We start from the raw sequence: 23,241 nt of genomic DNA on the forward strand, positions 1-23,241 counted from the left end.
CCATTGGCGGTCCATAGGCTGTTTAAGGGGATCAGATTTAGTTGATGAACGAAATGTATCTAGGCACACCCTGTGGTTTGACTGTTGGCAGCCCTGTACATGGAATGGATGGAATTTGAATGGAACCTTTTCAGCAATGTGAAGTAAAGCTAAAAGTCTCAACAAACAGCACACCATAATTAGAAATTCAAACAGAAGTCACAAAAAGATGGAGAAAATGGAGAAAATGTCATTTAAACCATTGTTGAATCTCCCCCAATGATCTGGCTGACCAAAATTCCTTCAAGTCGAAAAGTGTCGAAAAGAAACCAGGCGAACGCTAAGCACATCTTAGGGCTCTTTTCCACTACAGGACCAAATGGTTACTAAGGCCTCGCCATACTGCGAACCCATTAGACTGATTACTGGTTCTTTTCCCATTGCCAGATGGCATTTCGTAATAATTATGGGACAGCTTTGTTCCTTAGTCTTCCGCGACAACTACAAGGCCAATATAGTTAGCTAACACTAGCTAACTTACTGAACCTAAATGTATAAATCACACTCGTCTCAATCCATGTCAAGAACGCCCTTTTATAGATGTAATATTTTGATAATGATGGAATGCACTTGATTGACGTAAGGTTTTCAGCAATGTTGGACAAGGCCCATAGCTGTATGCTAAACTTTATTATGCTACAGTGCACTAAAGTGTACTTGTCGCCACACTAATGAAAAGCCACCACGGCAACTGTGGTAGTCTTTTGGCAAGAGGTATGTTTGCAGGAGTAAAGGTAAGGCATTGAACTTTAACAACACTGTACCAACTGTTAAGCATGGTGGTGGTAGCACCACGCTTTGGGGCTACCAGTGGGAAGCATGGCTGCCGGTCACTGCTAGATTGAGAGAGGGTCCACCACCCAAAAATATCCAGGCAAGAGCTCTGCGGTTTGAAACAGAGCACTAATGAAGCGCTGACAGATGTCAAACACAAACTATGCATCTACAAATGTCAGTTTTCCATGGAACGCTGCGTTCAGACGTCTGACAAGGTCACAATTATCCGAGAAGACAAAACCCAGACAGCCAGCATGAGCTTCACAACATCTCACTAAGGTGTTGTCTTTATGTTACCGTGGCAATATGCTGCCATAGTTTTCCAGAGTCCTTCACACAACAGTCTCCAGATCTTTGGAAGACTGGGAGCTGGAGCAATCTTCAGGTAGAAAGGACAGGGATGGGTCCTTCTCCATTTCCTCATCCTCTTCTCTAAGTCCAGCAACATTTCCCCCATTCAGATCGTACAGTACGCCTGTGCTGTCGGCTCGTCTCCAGATCAGCCCGGGCTGAGGAATTGTGGGTAATGTAGTTTCAGTGTCATTGGGTATGTACCCTGGTAGGTTAGCTACTGGTGGGCAATGGGCTTGACCTCTGACACCCAAGGCCCCACCTCCGAGGGCTAGGGCCTTAGTGCCGCTGACACTCAGGCAGACGCTCTGGGTGGTGGTGTGGGACATCATGCCACCGTAGTAACAGCTCCCACCCCCGGCGCTGCTGGTGACGCGAGCCTTCTGCTTGAGATCCAGGGCAAGGCTCCGCCTTAGCCAGGCCTTCTTTACCTCCGCCTGCACCTAAATTGGGATTTGTTCCAGTGCATTGAAAAATTCGTTTTTAAGAAACAAATCAATAAATACGGTATTCAGTCTTGCGCTACAACTACTAGGCTAATGTAGCTAGCGGAACCCATAATTCATCTGTTAGCATCGTGTAACCTGCATACATAAATCACACTAGTCTCAAACTGTGCCAAGGAGGCAATTTTATAGCTGTAGTATCCTAATACATTTAGGAATTCACTTAAACATGTTTGAACCTCATATTTGAAGGTCCACGCAAGTTAGCACCATGCTAACTGATAGCTATAGCCGTGGTCTGGCATGTAAGACAATATACAGTTATAAACACAGTCCAGAACAGCTGTTACACATCAGCTTTTAACAAAGAAAACCGAGTTCGCTTTTTATGTTTTAGCCTAACACTAATGCTAGTTTCCAGTAAGTAAGTTGACCGTGCAAACGTCATGGCAGCAATGTTGAATGAGCCTGGTGTCCATCATGCTAGCGCTGCAGTAAAGATGTTGGATGAGGCTTGTAGCCAGCTCAAGTATGCTAAACTTTATAAAAATACAGTGCACTAAAGTGTAAGCACAAATATCTTAGTAGCAGATCTCATGCATGCCAAGACTGGGCTAGAAAATAATAATAATAATAATAATAATAATAATAATAATAATAATTACTACCAATAAAGAAACTAACCTCTCCGTTGCAGAAACAGTAAATGAAGGCCACAAAAAAGCCCTGGATAGAGGAGAAAGAACACAGTAAAGCTTTCAAAGACAAAATACAACAGTACTGTTTCATATAGTTCACCACAAACGTTCTGGGTTCCTGGGAAAAGTAATTCCCACCCTCAACTTAATAACTGGTGGTTTAGCAGCAACAATTGTGGAGCAGTTTTCTCCAGCGTTCCATCATTTTGACTCTCTCCTTTTTACCAGAATAAATGACAAACAGGATTTTCTGAGCAAAATGGTTCTGCCAATTATGGCAAGGTCATTCAGGCCCTGAAGGAAAGACAGTGTAGCATCCTCACATCGCCACACTACTACAACTATGTTCGGCTTTTGGTATGATCATCTTATCTTAACTGGAGCTCCCTCTACTGTACCACAGCTGTGTACAGTATTCTCTACCTGAACGCTAAGCTGCTGTACTCATTACTTGCACTGTACACTTTGTTTACATGACCTATGTGATGCTATTTACAAACTCCAGAGCTGGTCTACCTCAACATACAGCACCTGAACTGCTGTTTGTAGCTAATATTTGTATTGACTATTGTACTTTGTCTTGTGTTTTGTCAATTGTCCTTGCACTACTGTCGCACATGTCCCCTTATCAATTACTGCACCAGAGACGTAGGGATGCTCATACCAGGTAACATGGTAGGGGGACACGTCGCTCCTTGTAGTCTCTCCACTGGCATTCCACAAGGCTTGGTTCCACAAGGCTCCTCTTCTTTTCTCACTCTATACTAGCTCTCCTGGTAAAGTGATATCCTCTCATGGATTCTCTTACCACTGTTATGCCGATGACATTCAACTCATCCCACCGTCTGACACACAGGTCTCCACCCGCATCTCAGCATGTCTCGCTGACGTCTCTTCTTGGATGGCGGCTCACCACCTCAATCCAACCCCAGCAAGACGGATCTGCTGTACATCCCGGGAACTGCTGGACGTAAAAACGATCTTGCCAATCTCCTTTGAGAACTCACTGGTCACTCCTTCTACAGAAGCTTGAAGTCTTGGTGTAGTCATGGATGATCAGTTATTGTTCTCAGGTCATGTTGCAAATGTACTCTAGAGAGTCGTCTAGGTACTTGTTCAGTCTCTCGTCACTTCAAGACTTGACTACTGCAACTCTCTTCTGGCTGGTCTCCCTCTGCGCACCATCAGGCCCCTGCAACTTATCCAGAATGCAGCGGCACGGGTTGTCGTCAATGTTCCTAAATTCAGCCATGTTACTCCACTGCTGCGTTCTCTTCACTGGCTTCCTGTAGCTGCTGCCCGCATCAGATTCAAAACCCTGACGCTGGCCTACAAAGCCAAGAACGGACCAGCCCCTCAGTAGTTGATGGCAATGGTCAAAAGCCGATCTGAACCAAGAGCCCTTCGAGCTTCAAGTATGGCTCGGCTCGACCCGCTATCACTCAAAATCCATGGAAGACAAGTGTCCAGGCTTTTTCTGTCCTGGCACCAAAGTGGTGGAACGAGCTTCCCCTGGGTGTCCGAACGGCAGAGTCGCTCATTGTTTTTGAACGCAGACTGAAGACTCACCTCTTCAGAGAATACTTGAGCTAATAGCAGAGTGGTTATCTTATTGACTTGTGTTTAGTAGTGTCTTAACTTAGAGGTATCTTTGAATTTTAGTCTATTCAAACTAGCTGAGGTTATTCTTAAGTAAATAGCAAAGCACTTTTGTAAATTGCTCTGGATAAGAGCGTCTGCTAAATGCCTTAAATGTAATGTAAATGTAGACTACGTATTGGAAAATACCCAGAAAGGTGCTAATTTACTTGTGTTAACATAAAGGGGTGGTTACCTGCAAACTGTTGAAGAACATCTCGTAGTGCATCTGGACCTGCCATAACAACCCAGTGACTTCAGTATAAGGCAGAGCCATGAAGACCATGTAGTGGACGCCAAAAAGGGGCATCAGCACTAGAGTGGACTTTAGGAGCTTCCTGTGAGCCAAGAAGAGCAAACACAGCACAACTCAATGCCATTCTGAATCTGAGGCTGGCTTTACATAATGAAACTTTATTGTAGCTTCAGACATTTTAGACAGAGACACCGTTAAACTTCACTGCCGGTGAATCGGCTACTATAAAGGCTCCAGTAGTTTCCTGTAAACTTGACTGGGAATAGTGGGAATAGTAAGAGACAATGGAACTAAATGAGACAATACTTGTGTTAATTGCAGAGTTTGATGTTATTAGAGGGGGATGAGGATGTGCAAGGATGCCGACCTGTACTGCTGTCTTGGGTCTAGTTTCCCTGTGTTAGTTTCCCACAGCTTAGATGCTAAAACCCTGATGATGTTAAGGAAGAGAAAAAAGTTTACCTAGAGGGAGAAAAAACAAGAGAATAAGATATCATAATAAAAAAACAGATGACTGACACTACCTTTCCACTTTATTGGAAACCCCTAACCCTACTGGTGTACAGTTAGAAACGATGGCCAGCGAGCTAAAGCACAACGTACAGATTTCTTATGAAGCAGCCCCTGAATGGAAGCACAAGGTAGAGATTTCTAATAAAGTGGCCAGTGAGTAGAGGCACAAAGTAGGCATTCCTAACAAAGTGGCCAGCAAGTGGATTCACAAAATAGATGTTTCTAATAAAGTGGCCAGTGGAAGTGATTAGTGGGTGAGCTTGAATATGGATATGGTTGGGTTTTCTACTGAAGTGGCCAGTGAGTGAAATCACAAGGTAGGTGTTTCTAATAAAGTGGCCAGTGAGTGAAAGCAAGCACATGGTAGGCATTTCTAATATAGTGGCCAGTGAGAAGCCTGTGAGCCATAATGTAAGAAGAAAGGACTTTCTTACAACAATGGCTGCCAGGATGGGAACTTGATAGATCCATTTCAGGTTTCCTGCGCTGATATCCCAACATCTGAAAAAACAACGTTAAGGGAGAGACAGGATGAATACAGTAGAGTATAGTACAGTATGTGTGTAGGTGTGATGTGTCTATGTGTGTGTAAGCATTAATTCAGAACCTACTGTGTATCAGCAAGTGAGGCTCGGACGCTGACCCAAACTGACACAAACACCGCAGGGACGCCTATAGTGGAGAAATATGGACAAAAACACCTTTACTGTTCCTTTAGAGTTGATGGACAGGTCCAAACTCCTTGGTACCACCGCCTCACATTAAAGTGATAGTTTGGGAGGGTATCAGTCACACACAGTTCCTCCCTCACCCCAAATGTAGTTAATAAGACCTAATACATTTGGTGTCTGAAGGTTGCTGGTTGGCTGCAATAGGCCTACATGTTCACCTCAACGTTAAGGTTAAGGTTGTTTAGTCATCTCTAATAGATAAGCATAATTATTGTGCTGAGATGGAAAGTGGTTCCTCACCCCAGCCTATGATGGTCAGAGCCCACAGGTAGTTCTTATCAGACAGGAAGGCCATGAAGATCAGACTGTGCAGGTACAGCCCCTCCACCAGAATCCAGTAGTGATTAGTGGCCAGAAAGTATAGGAAGAAGGTCACAGCCAGCTTACAGCCCACCTGAACCCAAAATATGTGGATTATGTGGATATGTGGTTACATTGGACAGTACATAGAAACAGTGGTCAGCACTACATTACACAATGAATGTACCTACAGATTCATCAGATCGGGTTGGTCAATTTCTTTAGTATGCATACATGTAGAGCAGGCTTCTTCAGTTCTGCTCCTGGAGGCCGGGTGTCCAACACAGTCTTGGGCTTTCCCGGCTCAAATAAACCAACTAAGCTTGGAAACTAACCTGGTGTTGAACCAGATATGTCTAAGCAGGATGAAATTGAAGAAACCTGGGCTACAGTGTCGGCATGTGTGTGTTCTGCATATACACTGTATGGACAAAAGTACTGGGACACCTGCTTCTGTTCCTGCTAACTGCCTGTACTGTCCAGGGAAGGTTTTTCATTAAATTCTACTGTAGCATTGCTGTGAAAATTTGATTGCATAGAAAATCGGGAAGTTGGTTGATCACCATCCTACTACATCCCCAAATCATCCCAAAAGAATTGGATGGAGCGCCAGCCATCATTCCAAAGAACACTGCTCTACAGTACAGGGGGCTTTATACCCCTCTAGCCCACACCTGGCATTAGGTGGCACAGTGCCAATAGGTTCTTGTTTATCTGCTCTTAATAGAGAGTCCTATTCTTTTGGCAGTGCTTCGCTACAAGGACTAAACAAGCTAGGAACATGGCACATCTGTGTCAGCAATTAAAGTGCAACTGAAAGTAACTGAATGCATTCATTATAATAGGGTGTCCACAAACATTTGAGCAGTATTTAGTTGTAAATACAAGTAGGAGCTAGAATTATGTCATAAGATGTATGTACCATCGGAGGTCTGGAATCCACCGGCCCATACTCTGCCTTGGCTTCCTCTGCAATGGTGTAGAGTACTGCGTCTTTCACAAAGATACTGACCGCTCGACATATGAAGGAAGTGAAGAGATGGGTGTGGATGTAGTTGCGAGTACAGTGTAGACGTCTAAACAGAGAGAGAGACTGTGTTGATTACTAACCACCAATACGATGGCTTGACCCAAGTGAGTTCAGTCCAGCATGTGGTGACCGGCCAAGTCATTTATTTAAAGTGAATTTTTTATTGGTCTAATTTAAAAAACAAGATTTTCAGCCTAAACGTGTTTTGTTCAGTTTCTCCAAGAGCAAATGGTGGCAGTGGTGGCTCAGCGGTTAGAGCGCCGGGATATCGATAACAGGGTTGTGGGTTCGATTCCCGGGCTCGGCAAGCTGCCACTGTTGGGCCCTTGAGCAAGGCCCTTTACCCTCTCTGCTCCCCGGGCGCTGGAGTTGGCTGCCCACCGCTCTGGGTGTGTGTGTGTACTCACTGCCCCTAACACGTGTGTGTGTGTGAGTGTGTGTTCACTACCAGATGGGTTAAATGCGGAGGACACATTTCGCTGTACAGTCCACACTGTACAGTGACGAATACGTGCACCTTTAAATAACATTCCCCAAGAAGAAACTCAGAAAGTGTTGTATACAAGAACTCTTTTAGACAAGGTAGGAATTCTTTGAATCCTGGATCATGCTGCCTGCCATCAGCAGTCGGAGTCAGAGAGAGCACAACTGGCCTGGCTCTCAGGGGGTGGGTTGATGGCACTTCCTCTTCACATCACTCCTAGTGTGATGTTTGTCAGCACAGGCGTCGGTTAGTTGTATTAGAGCTGGGGTAGGAGCTGCGCTTTTCTACAGAGCGTGCCGGTAGATGGTGGGGCCTTGACCTGGAGCCACCACTTACACAGAAAATGTATTTGAGTATTTGGTTTTGGTCATGTTGGTCATGCTGGTTGTCCAACCTGCCAATGCTAGTCATGCTGGTCAACTAGCTTAGTCAAGTTGATCATGCTTGTAGACCAGCAAAATCATACCCTATGTTGGTCAAGAGTTAGGCTAAAGGCTGTTGTACATACCTTTGTACTAAAACGTAGTGTGTGATACTGTACTGTGGTGAGTATATAATAATATGGCTAAACAGTGTTCTATTCAGTGCTTTTAACACTGGTAGCTACCTTAGCCATCATGCTAATTGCAAAGTTAGCTCCAAGCTACGCACAGCTCCTCACAGAGACCTAGCTGTTCTGCACTGTTTTCATGTGACTGGATTGTGCAGTACCGTGCTCATGCCAATATCCAGTTATCAAGTATTATTACTTTCTCTGTGCTTTTACAGTTTATGTTTGGTGGCAAAAGATAACTCCAGTCAAGCCCATTTCATTAGGCAATGTGAACTGGAAATGACTACCCTGCTAAAAAAAAAAAAAGCATAGCCAGCTCAAGCTTAGCTCTTGACCAGAATAAGGTACATTTTGTTTGAGTTTGATGATTTAGCTGGACAAGACAACATTCTATATAATCAGTATGATCATGCGTGACCATGCTGGTTGACCAACATGACCAGCAAGACCAAGCTGGTCTTATATTCCATAAGCTGGTATGTTTTCCTCAGGATGACCAGTTTTTCAACCACCTTAAACACCTATGACCAGCTTGGGCCATCTAAAACCAGCTACCAGCCCTGAGCTGAATATTTCAGCAGGGTAGTTTTGTGGTAGTTTAGGGTAGTTTTGTCTTGACGCTATCTCACTTGGCACAAGGCATTAGTCATATCATATTACTGGACAAGCTGCTTTTATGACAGTCAGTAAAGTAGAAGGATGAATTTTATATACGTACTTGAAGTAGCAGAGGATGAACACAGCCACCAGTAGAGAGGCCAGGGAAATGGAGTAGCCCGTAGTGTACATCATGTGAAGTCGCTTAAACACCTCCTGAGAACAAAAAGCGTAAGAAATAATGAAGTTTCTGGATTGGGTTGACACTGCTCTCTCTGGAAGGTCCTCCCTCTCCCCCATTACTTAGTGCGGTGCTAGCCATCATGGACATCTTTTAGCTAAGGTAATAAAACTGGAGTTAGTGTTCTCCTTCAAGCATGTTGAGCTGTTAAAAGAGTTCAAGAAAAGAAGCATTACACCATTGCGACAGCCCACAGCAGCTAGGCTTGTCCTTTCTGGCCTCACACAGAATTTTTTCAATTATCCAAGTCCTGGCAAATAGCATTACTGTCCTCTCTGGATCATCTCAGTGTCCAGTCGGAACGGTGTGCAGATACCTCGCAGAAGAGATTGTGGTAGCGTCTCATAAGGTTAGCTTTTAGCTTAGCACCGACTTACTTCAGCGTGGCCTACTCTTCTTGGCCAGGTGTCACCTGTCAGGTGTAGCCCGCCCTTATCTGAGTGGTGCTTTACCCATTTGATCGAGCATTCACTTTTAGCCTTTTTTTCCATGTTCCCATGTTCCTGTGTAAAAATGTGTTTATGTTTATGCAAACACACACACACACAAACACACACCTTTACCTCCTCCTGGCTGCCATGGTTGGAATGTAGGTAAGTCGTACACTCTGTGTAATTGGCCCAGGTTCGATTAATGATGGGCACCTGCTCCCAGTTCCCTGACACGTCACAGTTACGGTACGCATAACCTGATCCACAGAAACAACACAAATAAATGACCAGTGGGGCATTTGTTTCTATTTAAATGCGGGAACCACAATGTAAAACAATGTGGTGCCAGTCTTCTTTCATTAACACTCAGTTCACTACGCTTAATTAAGCTAATACATGAGGTGGAGAACAAAGAGTTGTATGAGCCTTCCTCAGAATTTCAATGCAGCAGTGCTGGCTCATAGATCAGTTTAAATATCAATAATAAAACTGTGGCATAATCAGAACAATGTTCTCCAGGTTAGGCTAAACTATGGGATCCTTGTACTGGTACCAGTTCCACACAGTATAGCATCTTACAGGCTTCAAATGTGTATGTTTAATTTAGAATGGCTGAATGAAACAGGGGCTACTTAAAGCAACATACTTTAAGTAGCCCCTGATTACAGGACATAGCAGTATGAACCTCGATGGTTGAAGTCATAAATGTAGTCAGGGCAAAGCACAGCCACCAGCTGACCAGGTTTCCCTCTGGGCCAACAAATAATCCCGTCCCACTCTGGCACACAGTCATTTTCTGCAAAACAAGATTTAAAACTAATTTTAAACAGTTTTTCTTGTATAGAATGTTTCTGATAGACAACAAAGTACTTATCAAAGTACTTATTCCCCTATATTTAGCGATTTCGAAAGTAAATTAAATGTTACTTAAACATCTTCAGTTTATCTGAAAAACTATATAAAAAGCCAAAATTCACCAATATTAGCTTTATGTTAACATATCAGGCAAATCCCATTATCAGGGCTAGCATGGCTAGCATGTAAAGAAAACCTACTATGGAAGGAAATTAATTTTATTTTAATCAATTCACATACCTTATATATTTATAGATTTTCATATACATATTATATATCATACATTTTAATATAAATATATATAAACAATAAAACAACATCAGATCATTAATGGGAGTCACTCTTGCATCGCAGCATGATTAAGTCATAAAGCAGCCCTGTTAGACACTCTGTACAAATCCTCACATAGGGTACATGCGGCCTTCACAGTAAAAAAAGCGTCCACAGAGACCTACAACTCCCATAGATCCACCTGAACATAAAGCTATCAGCCCCCAAAAGTTATAACAAAACGAGATCAATAAATCTTGCGTTCGTGCGCTGAACAACGGGATCAATGTGGCACCTACGCGCACAGCGTACGAGGTTAATCCAGAAAAGATATGGCTACAGATCTTAATCAATACATGCCCTGCAGTTTCATTTCCTGTATTTATGGACGCACAGTTGGATCCAGGAAATTGGATCAGCAGGGCTTTGGAAAAAGCAGGAAGCTCCTGGTGCTCAATCAGCCCAGCTCAATGTTGGCAGGGTTAATGGATGTTGTGACGCGTAAACGAATTTCACTAACGAGTAGAAACACCTTTTAGAGGATGGTCAAGGTCAGGATCTCACTGATCACTGATGATCTATCAACGTTTCCCTTTTCAACGTAGTCCAGCACTACTACTGGCTACTGAAACATAGCTAGCTAATGTGTTAGATTGAAAGACTATAAAGCACAGCTTTGGTTTCAGATATTGTACATTTAGAATGTACTTGATGAGGTTTGATTGAGAAGATTAGATGTTGCTATCTAGCATGTTGGCTAGTATGTTGGATTGGAGCTAATATATTAGCTTGTGTCTAAAGCTTCAGCTCAAGCAACTTGGTGGTTCGATTTTTTTATTTCATCTTTCAAGCCTTTAAGTTTTTAGTAATAATTATTTAATACACACACTACTATTGGACAACAGGAGGCCTCCAAAGATGCTTGCTTCCAGAGGTCTCACAACACCATGAACCACTGAACACCACACAAATAATACCTGGCAAACGGCAATCCTGTGGTCATAAACTAACCAGAGATCAATGGCTTAGAGGGAGGGTGATGATATAGTGACCTGCAAATTAGGAGGAGCTACTAAAGTGATCAGTGACTAGCAGTACAAAGTAGGAGTTTCTAATAAAGTGTACATTGAGTGGAATGTAGGGTTTACCAATAAAGTGGACAGTGGGTGGACTGTAGGTGTTTCTAATAAAGTGGACAACATTCAATACTGCTCAACATTCACTGCTCTCTATAAAAGTCTCTCAGAACTAACTTTCTCTTTTTACCTTCTCCGAGTAACTGGCCACCCAGCTCAACCTGCTGGAAGATTGCCCGCTGAGGTCCCCTCTACCTGCGTCTAACCAGCTGCCACCTACCAGTCCAACCAGCAACTGGGGGTCTTTGATCCTTCATGTCTTGCATTATTTCTTCTTTCTTCTTTGTCTCTGTCTTTTATTAATTACTAATTATGTAAAGCTGCTTTGTGACGACAACAGTTGTAAAAAGCGCTATACAAATAAATCTGACTTGACTTGACTTGACAGATAGTGGGAGGTAGGGGTTTCTAATTAAGTGGACAGTGAGTGGAAGGTAAGGGTAATAAAGTGGGCATTGAATACAATAAAAACTCCAGGTTATTGTCCACATACCTTGTACCAAGCCCTGCTGGGAGCGGATGCTCCTCTCACACTTCGCACGTGCTCCAATCAGGAGGAAGATTTGCTCATCTCGAGTGATGACATCATCAGAGTCTATCTATAAGGGCAGCAAGAGAAAATTATACATACTTTAAATGACCTAATGAATGTCCACCAGGATGTGCATTGTACAACGAGTGCTAGTAATGTTTGTATTGGCCTAGGAATCAGTTCCAACAAGAACTGATTCTCCAATTGCAAGCATTTGGGATTCAATGGTCGATTCTATCGTTACCCCACCAGAGCTATTACACTGCTTGAATATCATGGTGCTATGCATGTAGCCTTAGGGGCTCCCTGACACACACAAAGTACATATAATATCCTGGAAATTGGAATTCTGTTCATCAAGATGGAGTAAAACTACTGATTTATTGATGTCTTTTATGAGTTATAATAGAATACAAATAAAAGAAACACTTGAAGAGTTGAATAATATAATAAGTACATATTTTAATGACACATTTTCTGAATATAGCAACTGTTACTGTTACAGATTAGACAAAATTACCAAAAGTATCAGATAAGAAAAAATAAAGTTACATCTTTTTTTCAGGGATTGTTGCTTGGTGCTACCACCCTGAAATTAGTGACATCTGGCACAGTGGAGTCCTTTTTGTCTGCTTCTTTGAGATGCTAACTGATTTCAAAAATGGCAGGCACTACCATTTGGGTGTACATTCAAACTAATTTTGCACATTCAAAGTCATTTTCTTTAATGAACATCTAGCAGAGGCTACCTCTTCTAGCTGACAAATCAAAACAAGAGCAAACCACTTCCACACTGGATGCTGATGGGGAGTCGTAATTTTCTGCATAAGATCTTTTCTCCTTAGTGGACAATGTGCCAACATGTTAGTTGATCAGAGAAGTATATTTTTTTATACTGGACCTGCTAACAATTGCTAGAATAGGTCTGACTTTAATTGCAGTAAATCCTCAGCAAAAAAAAAAAAAAACTGGCAACAAAATGCATGTGTTTCGGAGTTAGTAATTTACATTCTTACTTGCCAATATGAGCAAAACCATCACAGTCTACAGCCCTGTTAAAAGGACTGACTTTTTAGCCTGTACGTTTTCCTTCTGGGATGGAACACAACATACCTGAACAGTTATTTTGGTATTCAAAAATACAAGTACAGATACCTGGGTACCAGCACCATACTGGGAAATGCTGTATATAGCAATGCTACTGCTGAAAACCTTCGCTTGCCTACCCCTACCCTTTTATTGGGGAGGCCATTTGTCTCTAGAGACAAGTCTGGCGCACTCTTCTATGCGCTTGAGCTGCTGCCTCCAGCTGTTGTGAAATAGTTGCACCGCGCTGCGATATGTGGCGATCCGTCTTTAACCTTTTGCCTGGGACACTCCTTGTCCCTCTCCCATTGCTGCTTGGCCCAGGGTGTCTTCCTTGCGGCCCGAGGTGGAGGGGGCAAACACAAGAGGCTTTGTGCCGCAAATACATTTCACAACCACTGAGCAAAAGTAGCGGAGAGGCAACTGCCTCAAACACACGCTGGTCATTTGGCGATGGCTGCTGGAAAGAGTGGGAGGCGTGTGTGATTGTTAGATTGTTAGCACGAAAGAAAAGCTGTGCATGAAAACATCCTTTTTTTACTGTAAGAGGGGAAAAACATGTTTTTATGAAACGCAATCCGCACTGCAGAAAGCAGTGGCTGGAAATGCTATTAGTATTGCCTGAGACAATTTCAAGGAAGTTTTTGCCATCCAGCCCTTTATTTCTGCCAAGCAGTTAATCAAAGCAGCGGGTGGGAGTCCAGCTGAATGTTTAGTAATATATGTCAATTTGGATATCATCGGCATAGCACTGGAACTACAGGCTGTGCTGTTTAATGATACTGGCCAGTAGTAGCATAAATATAATAAACAGTAATGGGCCAAGAAATGAGCCCAGGGGAACACCATGTAAAAGGTAAGATGGGTCAGACCTAAACCTGCCAAAGAAGACAAATTGCTAAACCATGCCAACACTGTACCAGTGATACCAATCAAGTGTCGGCACAGTAAAATACACTTAGCATGGCCGCCAGGATTAAATGTGAGGTATTAGTGTAATTCCAAAATTCAGCAAAAACACAGCAACAACTTTTCCAGAAACTCAACAAAAGAACCCAGGCCAACATTGAAGGAACTGCAGGCCTCTTTTGCCTCAGATAAGGTTAACGGTCATGATTGAACTTCATTAGAAGCAGACTGGGCAAAAATAGTATCCATGGCAAAAGATAAGATAAGATAAGATAAGATAATCCTTTCTTAGTCCCACATTGGGAAAATTCACAGTTCATAATTCATTGCAAGATACTCAGATGCAAAATGTAGATAAATTACCAATATATACCCAATATAAATAATAAAAGTCAAAAACTCTGAGGAAAAAACATTATTTACCGATAATTGCAAACTGACCCTTAATTTCACATGCATGTGTGTGGGGGGCGTAGGGGTACCACTAGGTACAAAGCTTTGTCTCATATTTGCCAAAACCCTATGCAAACCACAATAATGTTCTGTAGACTGAAGAGTTGAAAGAAGTCAAGTCAAGTCAAGTCAAGTCAAATTTATTTGTATAGCGCTTTTTACAACTGTTGTCGTCACAAAGCAGCTTTACATAATTAGTACTTAATAAAGAACAGAGACAGAGAAGAAAGAAGGAATAACATGAAGCGTCAAAGACCCCCGTGAGCAAGCCAACGGCGACAGTGGCAAGGAAAAACTCCCTCAGAGCTGGAGGAAGAAACCTTGGGAGGAACCAAGGCTCACAAGGGGGACCCATCCTCCTCTGGCCAGACTGTTTTAAACATTAATGATAAAAATTACCAAAGCAGATACAACAGAAAGTTAATAGTGGCAATATTAATAGTGTCAGACAGGCACGAGTCCATCTAGGTTTCAGCATGGCCACCAAACAGGCAGCAGCAGCTGGCGGGTGAGCCATGGGTGGTGGCGGGTTGGGGGGGACCCGCTGGCCGGACTGGTAGGTGGCAGCTGGTTAGATGCAGGTAGAGGGGACCTCAGCGGGCAATCTTCCTGCAGATCGGGCTGGGTGGCCATTTACTCGGGGAAGGTAAAGAGAGAGAAGTTAGTTCTAAGAGGAATTTTATGGAGTGCAAAGAAAGTTGAGAATCAGCATCTGGGTATGTCTGACGACTCCGGCAGGTCTGATTATCACAGCATAATTAAAAGGAGAGAGCCAGAAGGTAACACGGACACGGGCGTACCCTGAGAACACCAGCATCTATCTGCTCCACCGTCAACAAACCTGAGTGATCGCGTGTAAGCAGCGAGACGACAGCTCCAGCATCTCAGTGTACTACAATTCCCTGGGTCCGCGAACCCCTGGACCTGCAGCCCTTATCTAAGAAACATTAATTACCAAAAGCTAAACTAAACATATAAGTTTTCAGCTTAGATTTAAAGATTGAGACTGTGTCTGAGTCCCGAACATTATCTGGAAGGTTATTCCAGAGCTGGGGGGCTTTATAAGAAAAGGCTCTTCCCCCTGCTGAGGTTTTCAGAATTTTGGGAACGCGTAAGAGGCCAGCACCCTGAGATCTAAGTAGTCTTGATGGTTCGTAATATACAATAAGATCCTGCAGGTACTCAGGAGCGAGGCCATGTAGGGCTTTATATGTTAATAAAAGAATTTTGTATTCAATACGGAATTTAACTGGGAGCCAATGAAGTGCTGATAGAAGAAGGACATCATACCAATAGTCAAAAACTGCCAGACGGTGCCTGAGTGCTCTGCAAGGTAAGTCGAGTCATGAGGCCGTGATCTGAAGCATAGTTGGGTTAGGCAGCAAAGCAATGATCCAAGACAAAAGCGCAAGTCCAGGTGTCTAAGTGTTGGAGCGGCCTTGTAAATGTTCTCCCTTGAATCCTAATGAGAAGCTGTGGCAAGACCATAAACTAGCGCTGGACGATATGACAATACAGATCAGTATGAGGGTTAATTGAACATTTTACCGATTTACGATTATGATTAATGAATAATTACATAAGCTGCTGAAGTTGCTTAGCTGGCTCAGTGTTTGAGTTCTTCTCCATGTTGCTTTCATGCTGCTTCCATGCTGCACACTGGATGTGTACATGAACAAACACTGTGGGGCAAGTACCAACAAGCAAAAGCAACGTATTAACAGAATTTAAAAATATATATATTCAACATGGGTAAGGTTATGTCGATAAGGTTCTGAATGTCAGTTTCAATTACATTTTCAATTAACTGCCCAGTCCTATCATAAACAAGCAGTTCATGCTCAAAAGCTTTGCAATGTGGCTGAATTACAGCAATTTTGTGGGCCAAAATTCCACAACAGAGAGCCTGTGTACACCTTGCATTAACATGCGTTTTTGGTAATAGGATCACAAGCATCTGGTTGCCGTTGCTTTTTCTTAAATTGGCATCTGTAATATATAATAATATGATCTAGGGAGATTATAATGCATCATAATGCATAACTAAACATTAAATAATCCTCTGCTGTGGGGATGATGTAATAGGTTATAGATTAAACAGCAAAATCAATCAGGAGGTGTCATAATGAGCTTGTGTCTTAACTCGCTTTGGCCTTCCAATCTTCTTCATGATCGAATGATTTTCTGCTCCACTGAACAGAGACCAGTATTTGTAGTAAGGGCAGGAGAACACCCTCTTCCAATTAACATGTACCATTATCAAGCACGGAAAGCCATCAGCTCACAACACCTAACACTGAGCCAGTCCACAGGACAAATAGCCTCCAACAGTTCCATGCTAACCCAATACCAGACCTGCACAACCTGAAACTCTTTATGGAAATAATGAAATTGCAACACATTATCAGCAGAAAATATTATATCGGATATCAGAAGGGAAAAATATTTAATCATGTCCAATCCCTGTAACCATGGGTGCACTAGTAAGAGCAGTCTGTGAGTGATGTGTAGACATATGCTGGTAAGTGTAGTTAGTAAATGAAGTGTAGAAGTGCAGTGGTTAGTGCAGTAAATGTTGTGTAGAAGTGTGCTGGTTAGTGAAGTGAGTGAGTGGAGTGTAGAAGTGCAGTGGTTAGTGCAGTAAATGTTGTGTAGAAGTGTGCTGGTTAGTGAAGTGAGTGAGTGGAGTGTAGAAGTGCAGTGGTTAGTGCAGTAAATGTTGTGTAGAAGTGTGCTGGTTAGTGAAAGTGTAGAAGTGTTCTGGAAGTATGGATGAATAGAAGTTGGAAGGTCTTAGAGTTACAAAATGATTTCAAAGACTTTAGAAATTCACCAGTCTACAGTGAGGCAAACAGTTGACAAATCGAGACAATTTGGGACCGTTCATGAGTCTACAGTCTGTAACACCTTGAACAAGCAGGGTGTCTATGGCAGGACACCACGAAGAAAGCCACTGCTTACTAAAAAAGTGCTGCACGCTAATTTGCAAAAGAGCACATCGCTACTCCACAATGGTACTGGAAAAATGTTTTGTGGACCGGTCAAACTAAGATTTAACTATTTGGAATGAACATGCAGTGCTGCATCTGGTGTAAAAATGGCACTACACGTCACCATTTAAATTTCATGCTAACCTTAAAGTATGGTGGAGGGTAAAAAGGGTACATCATGAATTGGGCCTGCTTTGCTGCACCAGGGTCTGGCCAGCTTACAATCATTGACGGGGAAATTAATTCCCAAGTGTATCAAAGAAATCTATAGGATAACTTGAGGGTCTCTGTATGTCAGCTAAAGCTCTGTAGAAGTTGGGTGATGCAACAGGACAATGACCCTGAAGCCAGTCCACACCGAATGGCTTGTGAAAAATAAAATGCCTTTTGGATTGGCCTAGTCAGAGCCCAGATCTCAGCCCTACAAAAATGCAAGGGATTGACTTGAAGAAGCAGTTTAAAGCAGTTTTGCCAGGAAGAATGGGCTAAAATTCCTCCTAAACGATGTGTAGGTCTGATCCACAGCTACAGAAAGCACTTGGTTGAGGTCATTGTGGCCAAGCTAATAATTCCAAGGGTTTACTTACTTCTCCCACTACCACTTTAAATGTTGAATGAGCATGTTCACTATGTTCAAAATACCTGCAAGATCATATTTTTTTTTATTATTATATTAGGTGCAATATATTTGTCAATACACTTGACACATTTTATGACAAATTAATGCAGAAAACCATAAACTTCCAAAGGGTTCACATACTTTTTCCTCCCACTGTAGTTCAGATAGACAGGATATCTCATCCAATGGCTCTAATGGAGAAACACCTTATCAACCGATTATAATGCCCTGATCAGTACATCATGGGGATGTGAGGAAAGGCCATGGTGCGGAATTTCTGTTGAAACCAAAACGTTTGAAGAAGAGTAATTTTGAATGCATTTGTATTTCCTTGCCAATAAATAAAGTCAATGAAAACATAGATAATATTAATAAGAAAACTGTGGCAAGCTGTTTTTTTGGTCATATTCTGCACACTTCTGAGCTTTATTGGCAAGTTTCTAAGCAACAGTAAAGGTGCATGTGGTATATTTAGAAAGAAATCTGATTACTGAGTGACTCATGTAGACTTCCTTTTGTCACTATCAGATTATTGAAGCACTTGTAAATGTGTTGAACAGATTATTGCCAAAATCTGATTTGCTGCAGTTATCAGATCATGATGTGAATGTAAATCCAAATTATTCACTGCTTTCTAAAGCCACATTTTGCCAGAGCTGTTGTTCCAGAAATTTCCACCTCCCTAAAACATACATTGTTATGAGGAGGGCAGCGTGAGAAAAAACACAAGGAACATTAGGAAGAACCATGACTCGAAATGGCGAGAGCATGAAGCTAAATAACTGAGAGGAAATAGACCCAGACAGAAGCAAGAACCACTGAGAGCAACCAAGACTCAAAAGGAGAACCTACATGGAAACATGAGAAAGAACCACTGAGAGGAACCAAGATTCAAATAGAGAGAGTCTTAAGAAAAACAACAGAGAGGAGAACCTCTATAAGGGCATGAAGAAGAATAACAGATAAGAGCTAAGAACCTTAGGAACGAAACAATGAGAGGAACCTAGAGTCAGAGAAAGAACCTCTGTGAAACATGAGGAACAAAGTTTTTTTTTTTTTTTTCTTCTCTAAAATTTGTACTTTGGAGATTTTGAGTGACAGTGACTATATGTAGGAAATTAACTTTCATTATATCTACAAAAAACACTTAAAAAGACTTATTGCCTGTAAACTACAGCCTACAACACATAATTTAATGGATTTTGTCCCAGATAAAGCATTTTCTGGGAACTACTAAAACTTTTACTTTCCCTTCCCAATTCAGTTCCAGTTCAGGCTCTGGATCCAGTGTGTGTTTGCTGAACTGACTATTTAGGCCAGTATTTGTTTGCGTGCAGATCAGGGTCCACACTCCACCTGCCTCCCAGGTATTGACCTCTTGTAGTAACTTTGCCAGGTCTGCTAGACAAGTTGAGGGCTGGTTGGGTTGGGACTTGGCGCTAAAGCAGGGGTTCTTAAATATGCATCCTGCAGGTCCACATAACAAATTCCCACTGGGTCGAAGGTCCATATATGACAAATGAGCTATATAAACTCAATGCATTCCAGTACAAAACAAAACAAAACTGACCAAAGAATAGTCCTCAACTACACTATATGGCCAATATGTGACACGCTTTTGTAGGAGTAACTGTCTCTACTGTGCAGGGAAGACGGCTTTCTATTAGATTTCAGAACATTGCTGTGCAGATTTAATTGCATCCAGCAACAAGATTTAGTGTTAGTGAGGTCAGGATGTTGGATGATCACCACTACACTTCATTCCCAACTCCTCAACTCATCCCAGTTCCACAATTCAACTGCTGTTTCATTTTTGCCCTTTATAGCCCACACCTAGCATTAGGCATGGTGACAATATGTTCATGAAGTTTATCCACTCCAGAAAGTCCTATTTTATTGGCAGTACTCTACAGGGACTAGATAAGCTGTCTGTGCATTTGCACATCTGTGTCCGCAATGGGAGCAACTTAAAGTTGCTTAATGCATTCCATAGAAGGGGTGTCCACAAACATTTGGACATGTAGTGTACCTGCAAAAAAAAAGCTGCGATTCAGAGGGAGAAATGCCAACATGTTGGAAACAAAGGGTGAAAAGGCCAAACGGAGACACTGCAGCAAGTCATCATTTGTGATGTGTGCACTGCTGTGTTTCAATGTAGTAGTGATTTAAGCTGGTTACTATGTGTGGATCTTACGTCCGTGTGCTGTGGGTGACAGTAGTAGTTGCATGATTGGTCTCATAGCAGTGCTACACGTTACCACTTTTTACCAGCCTTGGTTTCATTGCAGATTAAGCTCATGGGCTGAATGTAGATGCCTCAAAGTTAATAATTTCCAAAGTTCAAGTCTGGACCCAAACCCAGAGTCATATTGAGTACCCCTGCACTACAGTAATAGGGCTAGATGTCTGATCATGGTGCAAGCACAAGTTTTCAAAATTTAAAGGGACTGTCAATAAAGTCTAGTCTGGTTGTAATCATGAAGAAACAGGAGCACCAATCCCAGTACTAGCTTTCACTGATTTCCATCCAGTAGATCAGTCACTCTGCATGAATTGAGACTGCTAGTTAATTTTCAAGTAAACGACTTGAAAATCATAAAAAACAGAGCAAATGGGTTATAACCATTACCAGATACAACAGATGCAAAACCAATAGGTTGAAATATGTTTGGTTGTAAGTTCATAAAGGTGGGCAGTACTGCCAAAAGCTTGGATAAGGTGGAACTGACATTAACGCACCAGTACTCTTGTTTGGCCTGAACCTTTTGACTTTTCAGCTTGGTCCAAACCAAAATAGCAGGTGTGAAAGGTGAAAGCATGGTCTGGACCATGGTTCAGTTTGTTTGCAGTGTGAAAACACTGGATTTTTGGATGGTTCAGACTTTCAGACCAATGACAGGAAGTTGAGGATGGCTATCGTCACCCATTATTCAAAAGAAAAAGAAAAAGAACCAGTGTTCCCATCGCATGCACTAGCATCATGCAGCAGTATTGACGCAACAGATTTGTCTGGAATAAACGCCCAGTGTGTAAATATATAGTGCCGGGAATCAATGGGAAAGATGTTTGAAGTTTCACACAAAGGTACAAAGAAGTCAAGTTTCTCTTTTTGAGAACTGATTAATTCTCTGTAGAACGTTAAATTAAAAATTCTGTAAATGATTTGTTTTTCCACTGAATTTAAAAAAGGATATTTGACATTCATTTTGTGTTTTTTGTTTGGCAGCCATTGCTGCACTCATTTGACATTTTTCTTTACTTGTTTCTACCTGGAGAGCATTGCAGGTTTTTAGTCTATTAAAAGATTTACCCCAAAAATCATAAAGACAAATAATTCTGTACTAATAAAATGTATTATTAATAGTACTATAGTACTATACTATTAGTACTATTAATACTACATTATTATAGTATTAGTACAGATATAAACCTTTATATCTTTATGACTAGCTGCATGTTGCATTACTAATAATAAGTGATCAATATTGTTATCTTACCACAAAAAGAAAGCAGACAAATACTTTATTTACTGTATACTGTAGTTACTCAAAAATATCACAATGACCAGCCAGTTAATTCCCAGCTATGAGCTTGTTTAGACTTCTTTTATAATAATAATAGAATAAATGATTCTAAAATAGCCACTCTAATAGCCACTTAAGCCACTTGAAGCCTTATCCAGATTAAAAACGACTCACCAGTGCCTTCGCGGTCATTAATATACTGCAAAGCACAAACGTCACAGATGCTTCCACCACCATGCTTTCCATGCGGAATCTTCAGACACTGCAGATCTGCCCCCAAAAAGTCCACTAAGCCTCGGCCAATCCTCTACACCTCAGTTCAGCATGCTGTTGTGGTTTCCTCAAGCCATTGAGAGGTACTCGGCACCCCTGAAGCTGTTACTGCCACTTTTTTTTCTCATATCCACAGTCAAAATGGTCAGGTCAAACGCATTCATTGCTCCTTTAATGCAGCAATTGACAGCAAAGCAGGGAGGGTCTTCTGCTGGTGCTCTCAATATGAATGTAAACAGCAATGTAAAGTCACACTGATTCTAAAGAGGTGTTTATCCATTACCAATGATCCGCCTTCTTCAGAGGTGGAAAGGTCTTAGAGCTGGTCTTCTCCTTCCCACTTGAGTGGCTCTGCTGGTGGATGAGTGTGTGTAGTGTGACTGTTCAGGCTGGAGAGGGGGATAAATCTCACGCCAAAAAAAAGGATGGACCTTTGGACTCTGTTAACTCCTTGCTGCCTGACAAAGACAGCTCTTGATCTCTCCTCCTCTGCCTTCTCCTCCTCGTCCTACCAGGGATCTCCATGACTACAGCACAAATATAGATATTTATAGAAATAAATAAGCCACAACCTTCTAATAAAACTAATGAGACAATAAAGTCTAAGAGATTTCTGTGAGGGAGCTTTCAGAGGCATTAACTCCAGCCATGACTATTAAACTCCATCTTCTTCACATACCCACATTACCCAACACTGATCCCACCATTGCCTGTCACTGTCCCAACTTTACCCAACATTGTGCCCACTAAATACCTACATTACCCCCACTTTGTCTTACATACCCACATATCTTTGTCCCCACCTCAACTCCACATAACCCAACACTGCCATGTTAACCAACAAGGTCCCCTACCCACCACATACAATGCCCCATTCCCAATGCCCCATTCCCTTACCCATAGCTACATTCCTCAGCACTGCCTCCACTCCATACCCACATTACCAAACACTGTCCCCTACCCATCCTTACATTACCAAACACTGTCCCCTACCCATTCTTACCTTACCAAACACTGTCCCCCACCACTCCTCACTTCAATAGCAAACACTCTCCCCCACTTATCCTCAGATTATCAAACAGAGTCCCCTACCCTTCCAGATTAGCCAACACTGTCCCCTACCTACTCAACATTATCGAACACTGTCCTCACCCAACCTCATAAAACCCAACACTGTCTCCTATCCATCCTTCATTACCCAACACTGTCCCCGACCCATTCTCACATTACCCAACACCGTCCTCACCTAGTTCCCGCCCAACATCCACATTGCCAACACTGTCCCACACCTTTGCCACATCTCCATCTCTGCTCCATATCCACCAAAACAGATTTACTGCTGTAAAGAAAATGTCCTTTCATTACCATTTCCACAGGAATAGTGTAAATTTACTGATATTACCACTCGGAAAAGAAGGCACTTAACCCTATACCCCACTAATTACCAAAACAATCCATGGTGTCACTGCTATCCCCATACCAGGGCAGCTTTCAGTCTGTTGCTGCATA

The 23,241-nt window shown here is 42.2% G+C and overlaps 1 protein-coding gene across 1 annotated transcript; it reads right to left on the reverse strand.

Moving 5' to 3' along the window:
* Nucleotides 1-1,148: 1,148 nt before the first annotated feature.
* On the reverse strand, nt 1,149-21,696 carry pth3r (parathyroid hormone 3 receptor). The gene is made up of 13 exons (XM_072667389.1): nt 21,634-21,696; nt 11,840-11,945; nt 9,771-9,881; nt 9,218-9,342; nt 8,535-8,629; nt 6,672-6,825; nt 5,690-5,843; nt 5,330-5,390; nt 5,153-5,219; nt 4,573-4,667; nt 4,146-4,287; nt 2,298-2,339; nt 1,149-1,610 (listed from the first exon to the last, which is right to left on the reverse strand). The coding sequence occupies exons 1-13, from the start codon at nt 21,694-21,696 to the stop codon at nt 1,149-1,151; spliced, it is 1,677 nt and encodes a 558-aa protein (XP_072523490.1).
* Between the last annotated feature and the right edge of the window lie 1,545 nt (nt 21,697-23,241).

Source organism: Salminus brasiliensis, chromosome 22 (assembly GCF_030463535.1).
Source record: "Salminus brasiliensis chromosome 22, fSalBra1.hap2, whole genome shotgun sequence".
Lineage (NCBI taxonomy): Eukaryota > Metazoa > Chordata > Actinopteri > Characiformes > Bryconidae > Salminus > Salminus brasiliensis.

Coding starts and splice junctions, on each gene's coding strand:
- pth3r (XM_072667389.1), bottom strand. CDS start 21,696: ATGGTGGTGGAAGCATCTGTGACGTTTGTGCTTTGCAGTATATTAATG. Junction 5,844..6,671: donor TGGATTCCAGACCTCCGATG/GTACATACATCT, acceptor TTTTGGGTTCAG/GTGGGCTGTAAGCTGGCTGT. Junction 1,611..2,297: donor ACTGTTTCTGCAACGGAGAG/GTTAGTTTCTTT, acceptor ATCCCAATTTAG/GTGCAGGCGGAGGTAAAGAA.